Source organism: Mycetomoellerius zeteki, unplaced genomic scaffold (assembly GCF_001594055.1).
Source record: "Mycetomoellerius zeteki isolate Tzet28-1 unplaced genomic scaffold, Tzet1.0 scaffold149, whole genome shotgun sequence".
Classification (NCBI taxonomy): Eukaryota; Metazoa; Arthropoda; class Insecta; order Hymenoptera; family Formicidae; genus Mycetomoellerius; species Mycetomoellerius zeteki.
The window spans coordinates 2,179,653-2,201,530 of record NW_017256436.1 but is presented as its reverse complement, the minus strand read 5'-3'; the positions used below and the strand labels follow the sequence as shown (position 1 = coordinate 2,201,530).

At 32.9% G+C, this 21,878-nt stretch overlaps 3 protein-coding genes across 4 annotated transcripts; 2 read left to right on the top strand and 1 right to left on the bottom strand.

Moving 5' to 3' along the window:
* The first annotated feature begins 1,240 nt into the window (after positions 1-1,240).
* On the top strand, positions 1,241-10,509 carry SA1 (stromal antigen). The gene is made up of 18 exons (XM_018444376.1): positions 1,241-1,703; positions 1,970-2,130; positions 2,214-2,392; positions 2,466-2,639; positions 2,706-2,910; positions 2,999-3,328; positions 3,402-4,350; positions 4,419-4,652; positions 4,726-4,918; positions 5,011-5,197; positions 5,828-6,132; positions 6,201-6,412; positions 6,495-6,658; positions 7,053-7,104; positions 9,724-9,759; positions 9,901-10,071; positions 10,142-10,226; positions 10,308-10,509. Exons 1-18 carry the CDS (start codon positions 1,522-1,524, stop codon positions 10,323-10,325), a joined length of 3,837 nt encoding a protein of 1,278 aa, XP_018299878.1. The 5' UTR covers positions 1,241-1,521; the 3' UTR covers positions 10,326-10,509.
* Positions 10,510-11,138: 629 nt separating this feature from the next.
* Positions 11,139-16,957, bottom strand: mud (mushroom body defect). Its single transcript, XM_018444136.1, has 8 exons — positions 12,831-16,957; positions 12,458-12,750; positions 12,210-12,379; positions 11,963-12,117; positions 11,765-11,854; positions 11,618-11,680; positions 11,334-11,450; positions 11,139-11,261 (listed from the first exon to the last, which is right to left on the bottom strand). The coding sequence occupies exons 1-8, from the start codon at positions 16,914-16,916 to the stop codon at positions 11,190-11,192; spliced, it is 5,046 nt and encodes a 1,681-aa protein (XP_018299638.1). The 5' UTR covers positions 16,917-16,957; the 3' UTR covers positions 11,139-11,189.
* A 1,270-nt stretch (positions 16,958-18,227) lies between these two features.
* cnir (cornichon-like protein) lies at positions 18,228-20,295 on the top strand. 2 transcript variants are annotated; one of them, XM_018444176.1, is made up of 5 exons: positions 18,228-18,385; positions 18,448-18,588; positions 19,585-19,653; positions 19,726-19,979; positions 20,087-20,295. In XM_018444176.1, the coding sequence occupies exons 2-5, from the start codon at positions 18,508-18,510 to the stop codon at positions 20,148-20,150; spliced, it is 468 nt and encodes a 155-aa protein (XP_018299678.1). In that variant the 5' UTR covers positions 18,228-18,385; positions 18,448-18,507; the 3' UTR covers positions 20,151-20,295. The 2 variants fall into 2 exon arrangements, with proteins under 2 accessions (XP_018299678.1, XP_018299677.1); XM_018444175.1 differs by having other exon boundaries at positions 18,228-18,588.
* The last annotated feature ends 1,583 nt before the right edge of the window (positions 20,296-21,878 follow it).

Sequence of the window (21,878 nt, the reverse complement as noted above, 5' to 3'; positions counted from 1 at the left end):
GGCCTGTTCTTTTTGGCTGAACTTTTGCACCACAGTTCATCTTCCTTTTCTCTCCAGAAGAAAAGAAGAGGAAGAAAGATGAACTGGTGCAAAAGTTCAGCCAAAAAGAACAAGCCTATTATCTTTCGTTATTTCTAGGCCGCGTTCAGAAACGGGCATTCTTGTTCACCAAATATTAAACAAGAATAAATTGATACCTGGATGACTCAGATGCAATTTCTGCAGTCGTAAGCACACATTTGCACGCGCGCGAAGCGCTTCCACTTTTCCTCATCGCGCGCAAAGGATCGTCACAAGAGGTTTGTTCGCGTCGCAAGCTCCAACATGCTCCAACATGCTCCTACCATAGCTCCTACTCACTCTATCAAGCGTGTTGGAGTGAGTAAGAGCTATGATAGGAGCATATTGGAACGTGTTGGAACATGCGACGCGAACAAACCTTATGCAGGGTCTACAATAGAAGTCGTAGCGGTCGTATGGTCTTAAGTCGTAGAAAATTGACCAATCACAGTTGATTATTCATCTCATATTCGACTGTGATTGGTCAATTTTCTACGACTTAAGACCCTACGACTGCTACGACTTCTATTGTAGACCCCGCATTAAAGTGCATTCACATGCAAGCGTCAAGCGTCAAGCAGCGGAAGCAACAACCAATCAGCTGGACGATACGGGCAATAGTGTAAAAAAATATTTTTTACGCCACTGTAAAAATCGTTTCGTTGATTGGTTGCTGCTTCCACTGCTTGATGCTTGACGCTTGCATGTGAATGCACCTTTAGAAGTGCGTTTCGTTTTCACGCTCACATGCTGTAAGCATCATATCATCCTTGTTGTCTATCAAATAGACAAGATCTATTAAACAAAGATAAATGATGCTTACAAGCTGTAAGCGCAACGGAACGCACTTTAGAAGAATCAAGAAAAATAATATATGCAATAACGCGCTCTCCGTCCTCTCCGACACGGTCACTGAAAGCGTTAGAAGGAAAGAGACGGACAATTCAAATTACGGCTGGAAGGAAAATGGTGGAGGCTCTGGCAAAATGGTGGGCGCGTTTTCATGAAACTAGACATATCTAGGGAATTCTCAATTGGGCGACCAATGAAAATCATTCGTCGAGACGCGTCTCAAGATGTCCCCATCTTATCTCGCAACGGAATTTGGTATCAATTCACGAACGTTAAACCGCGTTAAATATCGAGACATTCCGAGACAACATCGCAGACAGTACAGTTGTAAGTATCAGGCAACAACAACAAAGAGGAGGACACTGAATGCTGAAAACGAGTTTAAATTTAAGCGCCGACAAGAATCACGAGGAATAGCCTTCGCGCGAGGTATCGCTTTATCAAAAGTATCCGAATGGTTCGTCTCGATACGTTTAATGAGAGTCTCGGTAAAATACTGTTCGCGCGCGGTTATGGCGACTTAACGCGCGGTTGTTGCGGTCGAGCGCGCGTTTTCCCGGGACACGAAATCTTTGTGGAACGACGCACTAAAACGTAGAAAACGCCACGATGATGCACAGAAGGGGAGGCAAGCGGATACGTATGGACGATCCGGTGCCTCCGGAGTATGATACGCCGATGACACCATTGACGCCGATGAATGACAATTCCGGCGGGGACGCGAACGACTCTTACAATGCGTATACACCGTACAATCAGACTCCGTCTCAGACCCCGCTGCACAATCCTACGTAAGTATCCAATTAGCGAATTAGTGTTATTAAGTCTTCCTTGTGGCTGAACTAGTATATACTTGTATTTGAAAGAAATGAAATTTTATTTGCTACAATAATGACATAACTCAAATGTCATTTTCTAGTTGTTTACAAAAAAGAACAGACTAAAGAAAGAAAGAAAAAGCATTTTAAAAGAAACATATTTGTATTTCTTTATAATCAATTATTGTATTAAAATTGTGTATAAGGGTTTAAATTAACTTATTATTATATGTTTATAGTCCAGAGCATTACTCCTCTGAGAGTTACAGTTCGCCAGGTACTCAACAGCAATATCAGGAACAATCGGGAAATCTTGATAATCAGACACAATTCGAGGCTCCTGCAACACCAGCGGCTTCTAACATGAGGATTACAAGAAACACGCGTGCCAGGATGCGCGGTATATATGAATATGTATTTTGTCAATATTTACGGATCTTGTAGCAAATAATATGAGAAATTGTAATCTTTGACTTTTTAAAGGAGGCGTGGTGCAGCAACCCAAATACAAAGAAATCGATACGGACTATGTTCCGCTGCCCATCAGCAAAAGTAAAGGCGGCGGTGGACGAGGACGTAACAAAAGAGCACACCATCCGCATAGTTTAGAAGATGAAGCTAGTCTTTATTATGTTATTAGAAATAATCGTTCGTCGCTCACTGTAAGTTGATTTATGTTCTAATAAGTACATGAAGAACTATGTATCAAAACCTTTTACAAATATTGTTTGACAGACTATTGTTGACGACTGGATAGAAAAGTACAAAAGTAACAGAGAGAATGCTCTTCTCATGTTGATGCAATTTTTTATTAATGCAAGCGGTTGCAAAGGTCGCATTACTTCCGAGATGCAACTGACCATGGAGCATGTGGCAATAATTCGCAAGATGACCGAGGAATTTGACGAAGTATGTTTCTCAGATTATAATGCTTAATAGATCGTAATTTTATCATTATACAATTTTATTCTTCAGGAAAGTGGTGAATATCCGTTAATAATGACGGGACAGCAGTGGAAGAAATTCCGTGCAAATTTTTGTGAATTCGTCCAAATTCTTGTCCGACAATGCCAATATTCGATTATTTATGATCAATTTTTAATGGATAATGTTATTTCTTTACTAACTGGACTGTCAGATTCGCAAGTAAGAGCGTTTAGACATACTGCAACGCTTGCAGGTAAATTCCAACAAACTGAGCAATTGATGTTTATAAAATTTCACTGTGAGCCCCAAAATATGTATTAATAAAATAATTTTACTTGTAGCCATGAAGTTAATGACAGCTTTGGTAGATGTTGCTTTGACTGTATCTATAAATTTGGATAACACGCAACGACAATATGAAGCAGAGAGGCAAAAGGCTCGGGAGAAAAGAGCAGCAGACAGATTGGAATCTTTGATGGCAAAGCGAAAAGAATTAGAAGAGAATATGGACGAAATAAAGAACATGCTTACATACATGTTCAAGTCTGTTTTCGTTCACAGATACAGAGATACCTTGCCAGAAATACGTGCGATTTGCATGGCAGAAATCGGAGTCTGGATGAAGAAGTTCCACCAAAATTTCTTAGATGATTCTTATTTGAAATATATAGGTACATAATATTTTTCTCACTTTTACACATGAAAATAGAAGCCATAATATATTTTCGTGTTTGAATTTTGTAGGTTGGACTTTACATGATAAAGTTGGAGAAGTTAGACTTAAATGTTTACAGGCATTACAACCATTGTATGCCTCAGAGGAACTAAAAACAAAGCTCGAGTTGTTCACAAGTAAGTTTAAGGATAGAATCGTCGCAATGACGTTGGACAAGGAATACGATGTGGCGGTCCAGGCTGTGAAACTGGTTATCTCAATCTTGAAACATCATAGAGAAATCCTCACTGATAAAGACTGCGAACACGTGTACGAGCTTGTTTATTCCTCGCATCGCGCGGTCGCACAGGCGGCCGGTGAATTTCTAAACGAACGTTTATTCCGTCTGGATGAAGTAACTATGGCGAGCGTTAAGACTAGACGTGGTAAGAAACGATTGCCAAATACGCCACTTATACGTGATCTTGTTCTGTTCTTCATTGAATCCGAGTTACACGAGCATGGGGCATATTTAGTTGATTCTCTGATCGAAACTAATCAGATGATGAAGGATTGGGAATGCATGACAGATCTTTTGTTGGAAGAGGCTGGTCCCGATGAGGAAGCGTTGGATAATCAAAAAGAAACATCCCTCATTGAATTGATGGTGTGTTGCATAAAACAAGCTGCTACGGGCGAAGCACCGGTCGGCCGTGGACCTACTCGAAAAATTCTGTCAGTGAAAGAACTTAAACAAGTTTATGATGATAAGCAAAAATTGACAGAACATTTTATTCAAACTTTACCGCTGTTACTTGATAAATACAGAGCGGATCCTGAAAAATTGGCGAATTTACTTGCAATCCCGCAATATTTCGATTTGGATATTTATACAAAATCTAGACAGGAAATGAATTTAGACTCTCTATTAAGTAAAATTCACGGGATTGTAGAAAAAATGCATGATACTGAAGTTTTAGATACAGCGTCTAAAACATTGGAACACATGTGTGTGGAAGGTCATGCTATCTTCACTAGGTATGTATATTACTTTTTTTCTAATTGTACATACTAAAGCATTCAGTATTCAAATTATTTTCTTATAGATGTGACGTCGCTCGTTCAACTTTAATCGATTCAATCGTAAATAAATATAAAGAGGCGATCGATGAATATAGAAATTTGATTGAGGGAAATGAGGAACCAGACGAAGATGAAATATTTAACGTTGTCCAATCACTTAAAAAAGTTTCTATATTTTATTCCTGTCACAATATGAATCCTTGGAGTATATGGGATTCATTGTATAAGGATATTGAAGATGCAAAGGATCCTTCAAAGTAATTTTCTTTATATTTATGGAACTGTACAAATATGTTTAAATATATTTTAATTTTAATTGTTTATATGCAGATGCCTACCACCTAAGGCAGTTAAATACTGCATAAGCGCATGCTTCTTCGCCATTTTGTGGGGTGAACATCATTTGATGGAAGCTGTGGACTCGGGCAGCCGTGGTGAGAACGAATGCCGGCAGTTGAATGAACGACTCCATTCATTTATAGGTTTGATGCGCCATTTCGTCAGTAGTGATAGTAGCCTCACGGTAATTATAATTTTTACTCAAATTTAAAAACAAAGTCACGTTAAATGTTTATAACGTAATGTTTTATAAATGATATTTGTAATGTTAAACAGCCATCATCACCGATCTTAAGGGAAGTTGCATACAATACCATATGTGACTTATTAGTGGTATTCTGCAACCAACTGACTACGCATACTAATCCCTTGATGCATCAGTTGGTATACGAACCGGACCAAGCAATGCAAAACATGCTCAATAGATTTATACAAGAATATGTTTTCTCCGAAGAGGAAGATGGTGATTTATTATTTTTATTTTAATTTTTGTTCTTGAAATATACATATAGCGATTTATTATGTATCTTAAAGTTTGTTTTACAGTTCTTATTTGTATCATAGGAAAGTAATATCTTTTCCATACACATATCAAATAAAATTTCTTATATGCGAGACAGTAAGACTGGGAATTAGACCTAGATTTTTTGTTTGATAAGAAAATGTTCTATTATTAAACTGTTCAGTGTCTCAACTGTGAAGAGAGCAATACATTAGTTACTCAGTTAATGTATTGCTCTCTCTTCAAAAACAAACAACTAAAAAAAAAACCTTATTTTTGAGTTATCTTGAATGAGTTAAGTAAACATTATCCTATCAATTATTAAAAGTGAAGTATTTTAACTTCATAAAGAAATTGGTACAACTAAAAAAAGATGGTTTTTTTCAAAGATTGTGAAACAAAAATGACATTTGATCATATTCTTTTTGTCGATATTATTTGATTAGTCAAGTTTTTTGTCAAGTTGAAAAATAGTTTTCCTCTTTTCTGTGTAACTTAATTAAAAAAAAAAATGTCACTTTTGAAGAGTATAAAGGAGTGATATGTTAAATAAACTTACTGAAAAATATATAATATGAATTTATTTCACAGATGAGCATGATGAACATTCTAAAATTGAGGAACTACATAAACGAAGAAATTTTTTGGCTGGCTATTGCAAGTTAATCGTATATAATATGATCCCCACGAAAGCTGCGGCGGATGTGTTTAAGCATTACGTCAAATATTACAATGACTATGGCGATATTATTAAAACCACATTAGGGAAAGCGAGAGACATCAACAAAACGAATTGTGCGTTAACGATGCAACAAAGCTTAAATATTTTGTACAATGAGATAATGGCTGAAAAGGGCAAGGTGAACAGAAATAGCGAAGAATTTACCGCGATAAAGGTATGTAACTATCGATATATAGTTTATAGTTAATAAGATAAAATATACTAAAATCTAATTATGTCTAGGAACTCGCGAAACGATTTGCTTTATCCTTTGGTTTGGACGCCGTGAAAAATCGTGAAGCGATTACGGCCTTGCATCGTGCAGGAGTGTTATTCGTCATTACACCTCCAGATGGTATCGAACAAGATCCTACAGGTCCACCACCGAATTTACCGTTCCTTGAAATACTGTCAGAATTCACGAATAAACTTCTCAAACAAGATAAACGTCTAGTGTAAGTACTATATTTTAAATCTAATTTGTGTCAATATTTTTCTTCAAGTTTATGAGTTTTAATATGATGTGTCCAATTGTAGACTCAACTTTCTGGATAGACGACTACAAGCTGGAATGCCATCTTCACGAGGAGAGGATTGGCAGCCTTTATTATTGTACAGAAATAGTTTATTACATGGTGAAACTGATCAAGTACCAGTTACAAGTAAACGAGCTTACACAAGACGCAAGAAAGATTTAGCAGGTAAAAGATTTTGTTTCACTATGACTATTTTGAAAAGCGCTTTTGATGTATATATTCATGGAACACAACTCCGTTTTTCAAAATTAATTGAATAGGAAATTGGTAAATGTATCGTAATTTTGAACTGTAAAGTTCTTATTTTCTTGCTGTTTTCATGCAAGACTAAATTCATTTAATGCTATAAAATTGGATTCGGACTTGAACTGAGACAGACACACACACGCGCGCGCACGCGCACACACACACACACACACACACACACACACACACACACCGTAAATTGCAGAAATAATTGCGTTTATGATTATAATTAAAGAAGCATTAAGAGTCAAGTATTAATTTTAAGTTATCCATGTCTTCTTCATCGTCTAAACAATAACATTTATTTTTGCAGAAGAAGAAGATGCTGATGAACCTGACGAAGGTTCTGATCACGAACTTGCTGGGTGAGTTGGAAGTACCCGAATATAGAGAAAATCTAATATAATATTGTTTTTTGTTACACTTGTTATAGGATGATCTTAATTATAATGGCAAATAATTGTTATATGTAACTGTTCGATAACAAAAAATCGGCAAGTGCTCGAATATAATTGCAATAAAAACAAAATACTTTATCTTTTGCAATGCATACTATATTATCTATCTATATATATGTATATGTAGTTATATGTTGTGTATAGTTTGCATTTCAAGTCATATATGTTATAATTATATATTATAATTTATATATGTATAATATGTAGTTTGTATTGCAGCAGCTAGTAAAGCATTTAATTTTTATTGTAACAATATCCAAGTGTTTGACAAATTTTTTTTGTGTTATCGAATAGTTACATATAACAGTTACTTGTAATTATAATTAAGATAATAATAATAAGTTTAACAAAAAAATATTATATTAGAATATTATATAAAATATATACGTAGACATATATATATATATACTATATATTATTTATAAAATTAAAAGTGCGCAAATTCTATGCACATGCTAATGTGCTTCTTTTATTATTGCTATAAGATAGTAATGTTGCTTGCAAAATGTAGTTCTGTAGAAATAGTGGTAGCAGTCTCATTACTAATAATATTTTTGTTTTACTGCCATTTTTTCATTAATGCTTTATTAATTTTATGATATATTCGTAAAACTTTAATATGTTACGACCCATTGCTATGATAAATTTATGAAAAAGAATGAATTCCATGTAAGCTGATAATCGATGTATACTGTTAAAAACTCTATTATTTTGGTATGTTAAAATATGAAATTTTATAATTATCATAATTTTACAATTTTTGAAATATTAAAAAATTTTTAAAAAAGCACTATTGAGAAAGTGTGCGTGTGAGAGAAAAAGGAAGAAAGAGAGAATGTGGAATCATAAGTTGTATTTTTTTATTTAAAAAATTGCGATCTGCTTGCAGTATAACTGCATGCTTGTGCTTAATTTGTAAATATCTATTGTTATTTAAAATCATAATATTTTAAACAAAAAAATTATTTTTTGTATACATATATATGTTTGCATGAGTAGTGAGCCTAACCGCTTGTTACAGGCGACCTTAAGGGGGAACACCAGGGTGACGGCCGAAAAGGCTATTTTCGTAAATTTTTTTTTTTTTTGTGAAAACTAATAGCCTGTATGAATTATTGTCTTTATATATTCAAAGTACATACATTTACGAAGTTATTAAAAAAAAATTCATTAAATAATATTAATATTTGTAGCCTCAGTGCTCGTTGATGTGCCTCGTCTGGAAAAACATGGGTGGACAGGCGCTCGTGTTGCGTCTGAACGGGAGCTCCGAAATAAAAAAATTCTTTTTTTATTTTAAAGTATATGAGTGTAGTTTCAGTTAAGCGTACGGATTTTTTGATAAAATAATTTTTGACAAAATGGCGCTGTTTTAAAAAAAAGAGGTCGCGATTTTTTGCGAAAAAATCGTTACTTTTTTAATGTTGTTTTTCAAAAACTAATAATCCGATTAAAAAATCCGTACGCTTAATTAAAGACAATTTTGTTATAAACATTCTGTCTAAAACTCAAGTCATTCGGATAAAAATTAGCCGAGATATGTGAGCGCCCAGTTGTGAAAACTGTGGTTTCGAGAAAAACGCGTTTAAAGTTTTTCCGCCCACTGTGCGGCATCTGACCACGCGCTACTCCATCATATATTTACTATAGTTCCGTTGCGAATTTCAACATAATATTTTAGGGACATATTTTTAAGACTCCAGGATTACAAAAATGCAAAAAAATCGATTTTTTTAATCTGTCAGTGGTGTTCCCCTTTAAAAGAATTTAAGAATATATTTTTATTATAGATGAAAATTATATATCAATCAATGTATGTTTAAAATTATATGTAAGGGACAAAAATTGTATATTTTCGATGTAATTCGTGCTTGTTTTAACAACAAAGCATTTCTGCTAGAATAAGAGATTATTACAAATATATAATATTGTCATATCATATTTTTGAGGTAATTGAAAAAATAGTGCATAGAGAACGATGTGTGTATTTTATCGAGATTGAAAACCAAGTATAAGCTTAAAAAACTTTGTATTCTATTTATATATTAATAATACAAATTGGTGTGATAGACGTATGAATAAATATTGCTTCAAATAAGACCTTCTATTCCCAGCGCTCCTAGATCCTACTTTATCAAAATTAAAAAGTCATTGAAAAGCGCAAAAAAAAAACATATTTTATTAATCATTAATATGTAGCAAAATAAAAGAATTGATCATTTCTGTATGCTTCATATTTCCTAAAATTAATGATGCCTACGTTCCTCTTCATGTGACACGCCGTTCTCTATACCCATCACTTCACAAATATGTGTCATTATATTCATCTATATCATTTCTTGATATCGTTACTTCGATTTTAATATTTTACTTATTAAAAAATCCTAAATAGATATATATTTCAGTATGCAAGTCGATCATATGTATGCACTTGACAATTTCTCGTAATTTTGATATTTTTGTCCCTTTATCTCGAGTAATCAGAATAATTGCACTTCCACCTGAAAATGGGCGTTTTTATTTCAGCAAACAAAAGAAAAAGCGTGGTCCACGGAAAAATCAGTGAGTAATTTATTTTCTCATATTTTTATTGATTTAAATACGAGTAGAAAAAAGTAAAGCATCAATTGAAATATAGATCATTTTTAAATTATAGAATACATTTATTTAATAAATGTCGATATAATCGTTTCATTTTTTTAGATTACCAGTTACTAAAATGGTAATACGCGGAGCCAAAACAAATGCTTTCTATGATAATAATAACACTGCAGAAATGCAAACGTCTCCTACAACAGCCATAGAAGATACCTCGACGAGTCCTTCGCATGATATTGATAACAGACTTAAAACTTTACAAATCCAGTCAAGATCGTAAGTACGCTGTCACATGTATCTGTATATTTTGAGATTATAAAATAAACAGAACATAATTTTTCGATAGACGGCGAAATCAAGATCACGTAGAGCACAGGGAATTGCGGAGAACTTCTAGAAACTCGGGAAGATATGTTGAGGGACAATATATGGTAAGTTTGAATACTATTACAGTATGAATGAACATAATGCTACGAATTACATGATATACATCGATTCAAATTAAATTACAGGAATCTGATTCTGAGTAGAAGAGACATCGTAATCGTTAAAAGCTTCGCTCTCTCATATTTTTAAATTTAGACGATTGGATTGTGATATGTATTCAAAGCAGCTACGCGATTTGAAAATTACACAAACCTAATCCCAACTTAATTTATATAGATACATAGAGCTTTTATATATGTATAGAACAAAAAAAAAGTATTAATATGTTTCGACAAATAAAGTTATAACATATACGTTATTACATATAAGAAAAAATTTTAAGTTTTCAGAATTGAGTTTATTTCATTATACATTTATTACATTATTCATGTTATAAATAATACAATATATGTATTTCATTTTTATATAAAAATGAATATTTAAGAAAAATATCTTACTTATCAACCATTTAATAACTTTTTTAAATAAACACACAATAGATACAAAATTGTTTATTAGCTTTATTTAATAGTTTTATTTGTAAAGGCATTGTAGAGGCACATGGTAAACTTGATATATTATACTTTTATATCTTGCTTTTCCTGTACATTTTGTGATAATGCTTTGTACACTTGAATGTTTCATATAAATTTATAAAATATTATTTATGTACCACAATCTATTTACACATTATTACACATATTGCAAAACTTACAATAATTCTCAATTTTCTTCCAATATATAATATTTGACATGACAAAAGATAAGAATAGTCATAGAGTAAAATTACTATAATTACTAATTTCATATAATTTACACGATATCCGCAATATTTAAATAAATAATGCAGATATCACGTAAATTATATAAAATAAGAGAATATATAATTTGTAGTTATAAAACTCTTAGTTGTTATGCTAACACATATTGTTACTTTTTATACATAATCGTATGGCTATAATATTTATTCAGCGATCCGATTGTAAACGAGATTTGCGAAAAAGATTACTGAGTCTGCGTTTTGGCGTGCTGGTTGCATTCTATTAAAAAATATGTTTGACATGTTAATATCGCTTAATATAAAATTGTTTATATTTATTTTTTATACTCACTTCATCTTGTCGTTTTAACGAGAATATGTTCTTCAGCGAATGAGGAGTAGTCATAGTTCTTCTATCCACATTTCGTTCTCTCAATATACGTGAACTTGGGCTTCTTAATTCATTACCCTAACACAAATTTTTGGTAATAATTTTCTAATGATACGATTGCATGATAAAAGCGTCGTAAAAAGTTTTATTTTTTCAGTTTTAGCGATTTCTTGAACAGAGATTTTTATTGTAATTGTGTGCAGAGAATATACAAGGTAATAGCATGCACGAGGATATACAAATACCTGCAATGATAACCTTCCTCCATTTTTGCTTGGTGTTGGAGGACCGGGTTTTTTATATGATATCTATATATTTTATATGATATCAATAAATATTGAAAGTATTGCAAATATTTAAGATTTCATAAAACTGATGGACACTACTCTTACCTGAGATTTATCTTTTTTCCTAGCTTTCTGTTCTGGGAGAAGACTTTGGCTAAGACTATCGTTGAAGTTTTCTTCTACTGAAGAACCCGTCTATAAAAAAAAAATACGACCAAGATATATATATTGCTCGAAATTAATAAAATATTCAATATTCGATAAGAATTCTAAAGATGTAATAAACATTAAGAAGAAACTTACTTTAATATCTTCTTCAGTCAAAGTTGGAGGAAGAAATTGCATTTCTGCAGGATAAGAAGATTTCAAATGAGGCTTGCAAAGAGAGTTTCTCATTTGTAAAACGGACAAACGGTTGATATCTGTGATAGGCATAAAATTGCCCTTTTTCATATCAGCTGAAATAGAAAGCATCAGTTAATGCATGCCACAGAAAAGTTAAATTTAATCTTTTATCAACGTTGGAGTATCTATAATGTGCGAAATATACTTAGATAAACATTATCAAAGATTTCTTCCTCGTCCTCCGTTTTAAATACACTGCCCATCGCTTGCATGCTTCTAATACTGTGCCTCCTTTCGAGTGTTTCTTCAGTTATAAGCGTTGTTACTTTATGTGCTTGTTGTATATTTTCAGGTAACATTTCTTGTTTCTGCATTCTATAATAGATTAATTAATCATCAAATTGACAATTTTTTTTACAATATGTTTCCTATCTAAAAAACAGTTGTGCCTACTTGCAAGTCTTACGCGAAATTGTGGCTATTGGTTGGTCCGTTTGGGATTCTCTAAGTTTAGTTTCTAGTACTTTTACACGCTGTAACGCATCTTGCTTCTGTTGTTGTTCGATTAGGAGTTTTTCTCCCACACTCCAAAGTTGTGAACTTAAGTCGCCAACGTGTGCTTTGTACCTGTTAAGTTCATCTCTCTGTCTTTGACACATTACTTCCATTTGATTCTGCAATTTTTCTTGCGTAATCTTCTCTTGATCCTTACTTAACTTCGTTATTTGCTCATTATAAACTATTTTCTGTAAATTTAACGTAAAGTAACATTTACGTGAAACATGAGTTAAATTTTTAAAATACCTATAGATATTTTTCTACTTACCATTTGTTGTTTGATATCTTCTAATTTTTGTTCATATTTAGCATGTATCTCTTTTAACTGACTGTCAAGGTTTTGTTTTGCTAGCTTGCTTGACTCATCTTTTTCTTCATGTAACTGTTGATTCTGTTCTTTCAAACGTTCTAACTCTTCTTTTAGGGATTGCACTTCAGATCCTTCAGAGATTGTTAAGTTAACTTCCGTCGACGCTGTCTCCATCAACGCTGACTCCGTCGACTTTAACTTCTTTATCTCCGTTCTAAGATCATCGATATTTTTCTCTAATTTTATATTCCTCGAACGCATAGTGTCCATTTTAGTTTTTAGATCTTTCCTTTCCTTTGTCAACTGATTAATTTGATTTTGTAATTTCTTTTCTGTCTCTACTTGACTCTTGATTTCGCCAGATTTTAAACTGTTATCGTAAAAAGTAGCTAAAGCAATGAAAGATTCTATCTCTTCTTCAGATTTCATTACATCAGTTTGCAGCGTTTTGTATTTTTCCAACTCCATATTAATTACCATTTTCTCATTAGAAAATTGATCTTCTTCTACATTAGTTAGTATATCCAAACATTCCTTCTCATGTATTGAACATAAATAGGTATCATGTAGTTTTTGTTCTGTCCACAGGAACTTTTCCCATAAAATATCAGATATAAATTTGATGTTCTCTGAATAATCAATTTGACACTTCAACAATGCATTTTCAAGACTTGTCTTTTTAATTTGCAGCTGTTTAAACTCATCGCAAACGGAATTCTCAGTATAAAAAATATTTTGGAACTTTGTCAGTATTTCATTCCATTTTTGCTTGAATGATGTTAAAATAGTATCTAAATCGTTGCGCATGGCGAAAACTTTCTGTAAAGATTCCTGCAAAGATTCCTTATTTTTTATGAGGTTCTTAATATAATTATTTCGTTTCTGTGCTATTATTTCCGATTCTCGTATTTTATTCTTGAGACTGCAAACTTCTTCTTTTACACTGTTCTCTATAAGTACTTTTTGTTTTGATAAAGTTTCATTCAATTCTACGTTTGTACATGATAAATGCGAGATAATTTTCTGAGATTTGTGTAATTCATCAAGAGCCATTTTAATAATATTCAAGATATTTGCATTATTGTCTATATTAATGCACTTATACTTATTCTCTATATTAATGCACTCATACTGCAATACATCATGTATATCAAAGTCTGAACACGTTTTCGTAATCGTAGAATTCAAATTTTTCGTTGGATGTTCCAATTCTTGGCATAATTTTATAATTTCCTCTTGACTTGCATCTATATGCTTACAATACTCTTTACTCGTTTCAAGTTCTACATTTATTGTTTTGAGCATATCTTGTAATTCTGTTATTGTCCTGTTTTGATTATTAAGTTGATTTTCTAAGTCAAAGAATTTAATTTGGCACTCACGTAATGACAATTTTGTTTCTTCAAGTTCTTTATTCAAGATGTCCTTCGAATTGTCAAACCTTTCTTGAAGTTCTTCTATGTATTGACACTTTTCTTTTAGAGCTGCTTCTTGAGTTGCCAAGACAGCATCCTGACTGGATCTTACTTCTTGAAGATTAATAATTATCTCTTTCATCTTTTTTTCTGTAACATTTGCTTCGCTCATCAATTTTTCCATTTTAGTTTGTAACGTCAATAAGGCCTCTTCTTTCATTTCTAGTTTTTTATCTTTCATTTCAAGTGTTTCTTTATGAGAATGCATTAAATCGTTTTTTTCTGATTTTAAAGCTGAAACATCTAGAAGTAAGTTGTTAATTTGTGCTTCTTTTAATCCTATTTGCATCATTGTATCACTCTTTTCTTGATGTAATAAATTTAGCTTATCAGTGGCATCTTTCAACTCGAGTAATAGTTTAGCGTTATCCGACTTAAGACTTTCAAGTTTATTATTTGTTTCAGTTTTCATCACTGCGTATAATTCTTCCAACGTGTGATTCATATCTCTTAATTCCTGTGTATTGCGTTTGTATTCATTTAATTCATTGAAGAGACTTCTTTCCTTCTTTTCTAAAATATCTATCTTTTCTTTATTTTCTAATAAGTTTTGTTGTAATGTAGTATTTATTGCTTGAATTTTTGATAATTCTTTCTTATTGCAGTTAAAATTATACTCTAACTTTTCCTTTTCTTGTTGTACTTTATGATAGTCATGATGCAACGTGTAATATTCATGTTGTAATTTTTCAAATGTTAGTTTAACAATTTTTTGATATTCTCCAAAGTCTTGCTCAGTTTCTTCTTTTAATAATTTTAGATCTTTATTTATGTTCTGTAGATCTTCTAACTGTGTCATAACATGTTTCAGCAGTGACTTTCGATTTGTTAAATTATTTGTTAATTCGTGTAAATTTTGTTCCAAAACGAGTTTCTCCTCTCTAACTTCTTTTAAAACTTTGATTTCTTGTGAGTATGTAAGAATAATTTGTTTTTGTTCATTTACTAATAAATCCTTTTGCTTCTTCTCTTCCTCGATATTAGTTAGTTCCACAAGATTTTGCTTATTTTGTTCTTCTAAAGCTGTAATGATTAATTGTTGCTTACATAGATTTGTATCAGTTTCATCTATTGTTGTTTTTAATTTCTCGATATCATTTTCATATGAAACGCGCATTACATTGCAGTTATGTAACATTGTTTCAATACATTTTGTAAGATCATTAAGCGTCGAATTATTTAAATTATCAGTTTTAACTTCTATAAATTGCTGATTATCACAATGTAAGATATCTCTTAATTTTTTGCTACAATTTTCGATGGAAGATCTGTATGAATCTCTTTCATCGGTAAGCTTATGAATGCATGTAAGATGTTCTGTTATCTGTGATTTTGTTTGTTCTAGAGTAGTGCTTAAATGTGAGGAATTGGTCTTTTCATTTTCAAATAATTCATTCAAATTCTTCATGTCTAGTTTTAAGTTTTCCAATTCTGTACTCAGTGCGATATTCGATTGTTCTGTTTCAGACAATTTTTTCTCTCTAGATGAAAATAAATTTTTCAAATCCTCAGTTTGAGTAACAAGAGAGATTTTTTCTACCCGTAAACTTGCAACAGCTGTATTTGATACATCCAATTCCTTCTGCACATTATTTAATTCTGCTTGCACCTTATCTAGCGTCTTTACCTTTTCTTGTAGATCTCTATTGGATTCTATTGCAGCTCTATAATCCTTCGTAAGAAGATCATATCTTCCTTTTAAAGAATCAACTTGAGCATGCAATATAGCAGATTCTTCTTTAGCTTCCTGGAGTTGGATTTCGATTACAGTACTTAAAACTTCGCTAGTGTTCAATGACCTAGTGGCAGGATAAGATAGATCTTCAACCTCAAAACTTTGTTCTGGATTAGTATTTCTGTTCAATTCTTTCATATGCGCGCGTAATTCTTCATTGTGCATTCTAAGTTCTATCAGTTCTCTGTCCTTTAATTCAATTTTGTTTGTTAAAGATTCCAAGGACCGTTCGCAGTTTGCAAAATTTTCCTTGTAATGTTTAGATGTTCTATGGATGCAACATAATTCCTTTGACACAGCATCTTTCTCTGTTTCCAGTTTATTAATTTCATCCTGCTGTTTACTCAATTGATTTTCCAGATCATTAATATATCTTTTGTAATAATCCTCTTGTGAATTATCTTCTTGTATACGAGATGGTTGAGGAGTGCTTGGCTTGAACCATCCCTCTCGTAATTCCTTTATTTTCGTGGATTTTTCTTCAAGCTTCTTCTGCAACTTTTTTATTTTATTGTGCTGCATTAATACGTCATCCCGTAAATCCGCATTAGTAAATCGTTCTATCGTCAAGCTACACTTCAAATCTCTCAACTCTCGAACTCGTTCAATCAAAATTTTTTTGCTACGTCCAGAACATGTTAGAGGCGAATTCAAAAAGTCCTTACTGGGCGATGTTCGTGGTGTTTTGCAATTATCCATAGATGTTGATGTATCCTCTACCTCCATAATAACTTCTCTCATAGTTTCCTTGGTAATATCTTTGCCAATAGGTAGAACACTTTCAAGAAAGGCTTTAACTCTAATTTGTGTTTCATTTTTCAAGTTGTCACACATGTTGTATTGCAGAGACTGATGTATTGCAAAAAGTGTTCGACACAAATGTAACAATAACAAAGATGCGATGTATACATGTTCTTCTTTATCATCTTTGTTAACTTTAAAAGTAGGATATTCCTCTGTAAACAAATATAACAAAATGTTAATTTTCCTAGTTATATATAATGTAAAATTTTAAAAATTAAGTGGAATTTATATTTCTTGCTTAGTATTTCTACTAACTTCAATTTTTACTTTTCAAATTTAAGAACTTACAGATGATTGACAATTAGGAAACTAAGCAATATGAAAAACAAGAATTTGCTTGCCTTCTATAAATTTTATAATGTCTTCTTGATCAAAATCCTGAAGCTTCTTCCATTTTCTGCAACATGATGAGTTGAATAACAATATAGGCTTAGATAACAGGTTTGCATTGCAATATACTCACATTAATTTTAGGAAATTGATATAAAATATTCCATCTTGCAGTTCTATTATATTTATCACTGGTTTGTCCTGCACTTCTAGGCAATTGATCTATAAATTTAAACATTTACCTATTAGACGTATTTCTTCTTGAGTTCTCTATTAAACACAATTAGAAAACTCTTAAAACTTTAGGATCACAAAATAATTTAAGTATTTCATTAAAATTAAAAATTTGCGTTAAAAAATTGCAAAAACACGAGTAAAAAAGAATGGAAAATTCAATTATGAAACTGAGAGTTCGACATATATATGTAATTGTGTATACACGAAAGTCCACAGAGAAGCTTTGTGTGTTTTCGACGCTTATACGTAAAATTACTGCTCACCCATTCTAAAATAACTTTTTCCCACAGCTTCATAACTGTCGAGCATCACCGTGTTTAAAGTCGTTAAAGAATTACGGAGTACACCGTCTCCGTTACTGTACACACGCAAATAATACACAGAATTCGTTTGATTTTTCGAACAACGGATATGTTACAGAGCGGCCAACAAAATTAGAGCCAATATTCCCAGATTTTGCACGCATGCGCAGCAGTTCGGCCAATCTAACCTAATCTAACCAGCACACGTTGATATGATTGGCACAAGCAATTTAAAATTGATTAAAATCGAATTATTCCGTTAAGAATATCATATATACATATATACATACATTAAGCCGATTAAGCATTGGATTTTCACACACTTTCTGCGAATTCTTGAATGTGTGTGATAAATCTTTCATAATAAATGATTTGTTCTTCGGAAACGAGTGGAATTCGTAATCTAACGATTTAATTAGTGCTTTTGTTATTATAGAAATTCTAGATTTGATCAACTCTGTGATTTGCAATTTATTCAGTAAAAGTTAAGTTTGCATAAATGCGAGGGGCGAGGGACGTCAACCGTGAGATTGCAGGAGAATGAGCGTTGGCGATAAGCGCGATTGGCAACCCTGCGTGAAGTGTGTATTTCAACAATAGTAAGCGATATCCCGGAAGTTTACGGCAAAAGTAGGCAAAAGTTTAACCGGCGAGCGAGTATCCGAGTACGAATATTGACAAATACTGACAAGTATTCGCAGGAGGCACTTAGCAAGCACCGAAACTGCGAATCTCATGTGATCAGCAGCGTCATGAGCTTAATCTCGGATCCGTTTCTGTTCGTAATCACACTGTTTGTCACGGGCTGTGTGCTGTTTCTTCTGGTGTATTATGTATCCTTTTTGTCACCCAGGTTCATTCTATCTCTTTTGACAATTTCGACGCCGGACTCGTGAAACGATAGCCTTTGTACGCATGAGACTTTCTTCGCAATAAAGAGGTTATTTTGGAATTGGCAGCGATGCAATGGCGCCAATTTCAAATCTTCCTCCCGCCTGCATAAGCAAGAAAGGATCAAAGCTTGTTGGAGCAAGAGACACAGATGACAGTGGCTGTGTTCCAAACTTCACTGCCAGCGCTGAAAATCTATAGTTTACGTTACGTGTATTATACATTTTCAGCACTGGCAGTGAAGTTTGGATCACGGCCAGTATAATATAATGAATCATTCCATCCTTGTTTAATGTTGACAATAAAAATGTAATGATTTAGGGCCATGGCACACAAAAAAACTTAAGCAGTAAAATGTAAGCAGTAAGCGAATTGACCAATCACAGTAGAGTCCATAAGGCCATAACATAAGCAGTAGCGAATCCAACATGTTGATTTCCTTACTGCTTATGTCTTACTGCCTTAAATTTTTTGTGTGCCAGGGCCCTTAGGCCCGGTTCCATCTTTTAGTATATTTTACCTGTTGAGTAAATAGCAAGATTATCCAATTATATGCGCGGATTGCCAGATTTACCTAACAGGTAAAATTTACCAAAAAGTGGAACAACTGGCCCTTACTGTGCTACATTGTGTCCTTGTTGGATTACCTATTCTACACTAGATTAGTATATGTTAAAAAAAAGGCTGTTTTGTATAAAGTATCTGAATGCAGTGACATAATATAATCAACAATGAAATGATAAGTACATATATATTCTGTTAAATGACATGACAATATTATTATTGGATATTTAATTATTTAAAATATTTATGTTTTTACATTTAATTTTGCTAATTTCATGTATAACAGCTTTTCACTAACCTTGTATAATGTGAATTTGTTATTAGACATTATTAATTAATTGTTACATATTACTTTCCTTGACCAAAGTGTGAAGATTATAACGCTGTCTGATCTCGAGTGTGATTATCTGAATGCGCAAGAATGTTGTTCCAAGTTAAATATGTTATGATGTCATATATATATATATATATATATACACGAATGTAAATTATTCATCATTAATTTTCATTTGCAGGGAGTTTTGCCAAAGTTGATAGGACATACGTTTGTGGTATTTCTTTTATTGATACACGGACAGTTTATATTAACGCTAGCGAACATACCGATGACAATTTGGTTGTTTTACGAGTACTTTAGCGTTCCTAGTGGTAATATGGGAGTTTACGATCCCACAGAGATTCACAATCGCAGCAAGCTGAAGAGATACACACGTGATTGCATGATTCATCTCGGATATTGCATTGTATTCTTTTTCATTTATCTTTATTGGTAAGTAAATACAGTTTATATATAATAAAAGAAAGATGGAAGATACATATTTTTATATGTAGAGTAAATAAGAAATGGAAAATATTTATTCTTTTTTTACTCTTTAGCATGATTGTGGCGTTGCTCAAGGGAGATCCAATCAATAGAAGCGACGATATAATAGATTTGTAAACATACAGAAATTAAGGCAAAAAAACCCCTTTTTTTATATATATATATCATGTTTATGTTATCTTATATTCTAATGATATAAGAATTTTTTACTTCCACTATATTTACACGGCACATCACACATCACGTTCTTTAAACAATAAGTATTATTTATGAAGTGTTTTTCCATTTTTTAACAATCATTTTCAATTAAGTATTTAGATAAATATGTGTACTACTCTCAAATAACTGCTATCATTTTGGTTCCAATTTATTTCAAGATAACACACAATTTCTGACAAATATTTTTCACTCATCTACTTAATGCTTTTGACAATATTTTTTATTTCAAGATCTGAAACTATTATTCGTGCTAAGGCCTAATAAAATAAATAGGAACCGTACAGATATCAGACGAATACCAAATGTGTTATCATGTCCATTTGAGTATGCGAACAATCTTAAGTTTCTAGTCGTAAACGATGTAAGAGTGAATGTCTGTATCATAGTAGAGGTTGCGTGTTTAAGAGTAATACAATCATAATATTTTAATATAACATTTCATTATATCTTATTAATCCGAATACGGGAATACAACCCATTAAAGTTTCCCCTTTCTCCTTGTCTCATTTAAATGCGATAATCTGCAACAAATATTTTTTAGGAGGGCCGCGACCTGCGATTTCTCAATCGTTATATCACACGATTTTTCTTATCAACTATCGTTGAAATGAATCCCGAGTTGGCAATAACAGACGCTATCGCAGACATAAAGGAGGAGAATGCACGAGAACATGAGACCTCATTGTCGTCGCTGTCATTGTCGTTCTATTTCACATGTTTGCCAAGTCGAGTTGACTTAAGTTTAATGGCAGTTGGATGAGATTGGATCGATTTAATGGGTGCGGTGTAGGTGATTAGTCCATCCTCTCTTTATTGTGGAAGGGCGCTCGCTTATTTTTAGATCGAATTCAAAGCGGAATCTACATAGTTATCGCGTAGGAGTGCGTTCTGTTTCACGCTTGATGTATCATTTTATCCTTGTTCGCCGAATATTAATGAAGAGTAAAATGATTATACATCGTGCACATCATGCGTGAAAACGGAACGTACCTCAACGTATCCTAATGTCAGTTTCTACTAATGTACATTAACTTTAATCTCGATTTAACTTAATTTTCGTTTTTTTTTAATTCTTAATTTAGAACTAGAAGAAGATAAAGAGTTACAGCGTTTTTTTACTGTAGCGAATTTGAATCAATCTGGGTTCGAGGTCGACATCACATGTTCTATCACTAGTTGATGTTATATTCTTTATCAATAAGAGCATTTATCAATATCATTAAATTAATTCAACCCAGATCGATTCAAACCTGCTACGGTCGAAAACGCTATTAGTTGAACCGAACTTAAAATTAAACTACATTGATAGAAACTGATATAAGACATATACATGTGTGTGTGTGTGTGTCGCGTATAGACCTTTTTTATCCTGTATTTTCCGAAAAATTTAGTAACCCTCGGTCGAGCGGAGTCTATCATCCGAGCCGTCGGAAACTCATTTAATTCTCATCGCCACGTCGTTGCGTCGTGCAAATTGCTCGGAACTAATGCAAAATCGATGCGCTACGAGGCCCCGCGCGGCGGGATCCCGGAATTTGCGGAACGGAGAACCGCAAATCGATCCCCGCGCGTGTATATCCGAGGGGATAATAATCGAAGAGGGTCGCGCAACCCCCATCCTCCCCG

Coding starts and splice junctions, on each gene's coding strand:
- SA1 (XM_018444376.1), top strand. CDS start 1,522: ATGATGCACAGAAGGGGAGGCAAGCGGATACGTATGGACGATCCGGTG. Junction 4,351..4,418: donor GGTCATGCTATCTTCACTAG/GTATGTATATTA, acceptor ATTTTCTTATAG/ATGTGACGTCGCTCGTTCAA. Junction 6,659..7,052: donor ACGCAAGAAAGATTTAGCAG/GTAAAAGATTTT, acceptor TTATTTTTGCAG/AAGAAGAAGATGCTGATGAA.
- mud (XM_018444136.1), bottom strand. CDS start 16,916: ATGTGTGACAACTTGAAAAATGAAACACAAATTAGAGTTAAAGCCTTT. Junction 12,118..12,209: donor CTTTGATAATGTTTATCTAA/GTATATTTCGCA, acceptor TTTCTATTTCAG/CTGATATGAAAAAGGGCAAT. Junction 11,855..11,962: donor TGACTGAAGAAGATATTAAA/GTAAGTTTCTTC, acceptor TTTTTTTTATAG/ACGGGTTCTTCAGTAGAAGA.
- cnir (XM_018444176.1), top strand. CDS start 18,508: ATGAGCTTAATCTCGGATCCGTTTCTGTTCGTAATCACACTGTTTGTC. Junction 18,589..19,584: donor TGTTTCTTCTGGTGTATTAT/GTATCCTTTTTG, acceptor CAAAGTGTGAAG/ATTATAACGCTGTCTGATCT. Junction 19,654..19,725: donor GTTGTTCCAAGTTAAATATG/TTATGATGTCAT, acceptor TTTCATTTGCAG/GGAGTTTTGCCAAAGTTGAT.